This window comes from Protobothrops mucrosquamatus, unplaced genomic scaffold (genome assembly GCF_001527695.2).
Source record: "Protobothrops mucrosquamatus isolate PMUCROS unplaced genomic scaffold, P.Mucros_1.0 scaffold8954, whole genome shotgun sequence".
Lineage (NCBI taxonomy): Eukaryota > Metazoa > Chordata > Lepidosauria > Squamata > Viperidae > Protobothrops > Protobothrops mucrosquamatus.
The window spans coordinates 1-2,908 of NW_015394747.1; the positions used below are offsets into that span (position 1 = coordinate 1).

Below are 2,908 nucleotides of genomic sequence, written 5' to 3' on the forward strand. Positions count from 1 at the left end.
GTCGCCAGCCGACATTGCTTGGCCGACGGCACCCTGAGGAGACCCACTCTGTGGGAGCGTACCGGTCTGTGGGAGGGAATCTGCGGCAGAAGGCGGTCTCGGAGGTAACCGGGTCCTATGCCATGAAGCGCTTTAAAGGTGGTAACTAACACCTTAAAGCGCACCCGGAAGGCCACTGGCAACCAGTGCAGCTCACGCAACAGCGGTGTCACATGGGAGCGACGAGTCCCTCCCAACACCGCCCGCGCGGCCGCATTCTGGACCATTTGGAGCCTCCGGGTGCTCCTCAAAGGGAGCCCCATGTAGAGAGCGTTACAGTAGTCCAGGCGGGAGGTGACGAGAGCATGAGTGACTGTGCGTAAGGCATCCCGGTCCAGAAAAGGCCGCAACTGGTGAATCAGGCGAACCTGATGAAACGCCCCTCTGGTCACGGCCGACAGATGGTCATCCAAAGTCAGCCTATTCTATTCTATTCTATTCTATTCTATTCTATTCTATTCTATTCTATTCTATTCTATTCTATTCCATTCCCCTCTTCCCTTCCCTTCTATATTCTGTTCTATTATTCTGCATTCTCTTCTATTCTGCATTCCCTATTCTATTCCACTCCACTCCACTCCATTCCTCTCCTGCTCTGCTCTGCTCTGCTCTGCTCTGCTCTGCTCTGCTCTGCTCTGCTCCACTCTCCACCCCACCCCACCCCACCCCACCCCATTGACAGTTTCAGGAGCGGGGTTTCCAAGGGGACACCCTCTTTTTCCCATTGGCTTAGATATATGGGACCCCTGACCCAAAAGGCTGCCCTGTGTAAAACAAAGCCAAGGGGGCCTGATTCCCACCCACTGCTGCTCCCCTCCTCCTTCTGCTTACTCCAAAGCTTGCCCAGAGGCTCCTTGAGGCCCCAATGATCCACCTCACAGATGTAGTTATCGTCCTGGTTTGGGACAAAGGTCAGGTAGGAGAACCGGCGGAAGGCGTGGTTCTTCTTGGGGTAGTAATCCATGGTCTGCACCCCTTCGGTCACCAGATGGCCATTCTTCAACCAGGTCATGTTCAGCACCGGGGGAGAGAAGTTGTCCGCCATGCAGATCAGTACGTTGGGTTCCCCCAGCTCCACCTCCTGCTCCGGGTAGACCATCACTTTTGGAGGCTCTGCAGGGGTGGAGAGAGAGGAGAGGGGCTTCAGTTGGGGAGGGGGCTTACTTTGGCTTCCTCCAACTCTTGGACGATTTCCTTCGATGATGGGAAGATCCTCGGGAGAAGTCTGAAGGACTTCAGCTTTGTGGACTGGCTGGGGAAGTGGGAGGGGATGGTTCCACACGCGTGGTTGGCAAGCACGCTCGTGCGCAGCCCCATTTGTGCACCGCTCATCCCAGTTCTGAAAGGCTCAAGACTCGGTAGTGGGCCGTGGGCCGTGGGCAGAGAGTTGGGGATCCCTGCGGTAAGCGGTGAGGAGCAGGAGAGAGAAGGTTGGGGGGTCTCACCTCCAGTTTGGACCAAGGGTTCAGGTCAGAGGGTCCCCACGTGGCATCAGGGATAGAAATGAGATTAATATTTTATTTATTTACATTGTTTGTTTATTATGCCACCCTTCTTCCCCACATGGCATCAGGGATAGCAACAAGATTAATATTTGCTTTTATTTTATGTTATGTTATGTTATTTATTGCTTGTTGGTTATGCCACTCTTCTGTCCCACATGACATCAGGGATAGCAACAAAATTAATATTTGTTTTTATTTTATTTTATTTTATTTTATTGTTTGTTATGCCGCCCTTCTTCCCCACATGGTGTCAGGAATAGCAACAAGATTAATATTTGCTTTTATTTTATGTTATGTTATTTATTGCTTGTTGGTTATGCCACTCTTCTTCCCCACATGGCATCAGGGGTAGCAACAAAATTAATATTTGTTTTTATTTTATTTTATTGTTTGTTATGCTGCCCTTCTTTCCCACATGGCATCAGGGATAGCAACAAGAGTAATATTTGTATATTTTATTTTATTTTTATTTTATTTTATTTATTGCTTGTTTGTTATGCCACCTTTCTTCCCCACATGGGATCAGGGATAGCAACAAGAGTAATATTTAATTTAATTTAATTTAATTTAATTTAATTTAATTTAATTTAATTTAATTTAAATTTATAATTTTATTTTATTTTATTTTATAATTTAATTTAATTTAATTTAATTTAATTTAATTTAATTTAATTTAATTTAATTTAATTTAATTTAATTTAATTATTTAATTTAATTTTATGTATTTATGATGCCACACTTCTTCCCTACAAGCTGACTCTGGACAGCATACAATTTTCTAGAAAAGGGAGGGTGCAAAAGATTCTCAGTGAGAAAATGCCTCCCAAGCTTGCTGCAGTTTTGTTTGGAAATATCTCCCTCTCTCAACCCCCCCTGCCCCCCCCCCCGCTCGTGAAAGAATAAGCTAGGGGAATTCAAGAAAGGGAGGGGCTAAAAGGAACCAGTCCGTCAAATCTAGATTGAGGCCATAATCCAGCGTAAAAAGGTTGAAATGCAAATAGTAATTGTAAAAAGAGAGAAGGGGAGGGGGAGTGTTACACATAGAGGGCAAAAGGAAGAGGCTGAATCCCCTCACACACACACCCCCACCGACCCCTTGTCAGTTGTGTTAATGGGGAAGCATCTTCCAGGGATTCATCTGGTGCAAAAAAACCCAAAACCCCTTCGCAAGTGTCCTCCGAATTTCAAGTGGGCTCATATAGAGGTATCTGTGTTCCCATGAGAGAGAGGGGGGAGGGAGAGGCAGGGAGAGAGAGGGAGGGAGGGAGCGAGGGAGAGAAGGAGGGAGGGAGAGAGGAAGAGAAAGGGGAGAGAGGGGGGAGAGAGGGAGGGAGAGACAGGGAGGGAGGGAGAGGGAGGGAGGG

The 2,908-nt window shown here is 47.1% G+C and overlaps 1 protein-coding gene across 1 annotated transcript in view; it reads right to left on the reverse strand.

Moving 5' to 3' along the window:
* Positions 1-870: 870 nt before the first annotated feature.
* Positions 871-2,908, reverse strand: part of LOC107300882 (H-2 class II histocompatibility antigen, E-D alpha chain-like) — a gene marked incomplete at its 3' end in the record, with an annotated part of 8,140 nt that continues 6,102 nt past the window's right edge. Inside the window, exon 2 of the mRNA XM_015830166.1 lies at positions 871-1,291. Within this exon, the coding sequence (XP_015685652.1) occupies positions 871-1,291 (421 nt within the window). The remainder of the gene's footprint in view (positions 1,292-2,908) is intronic.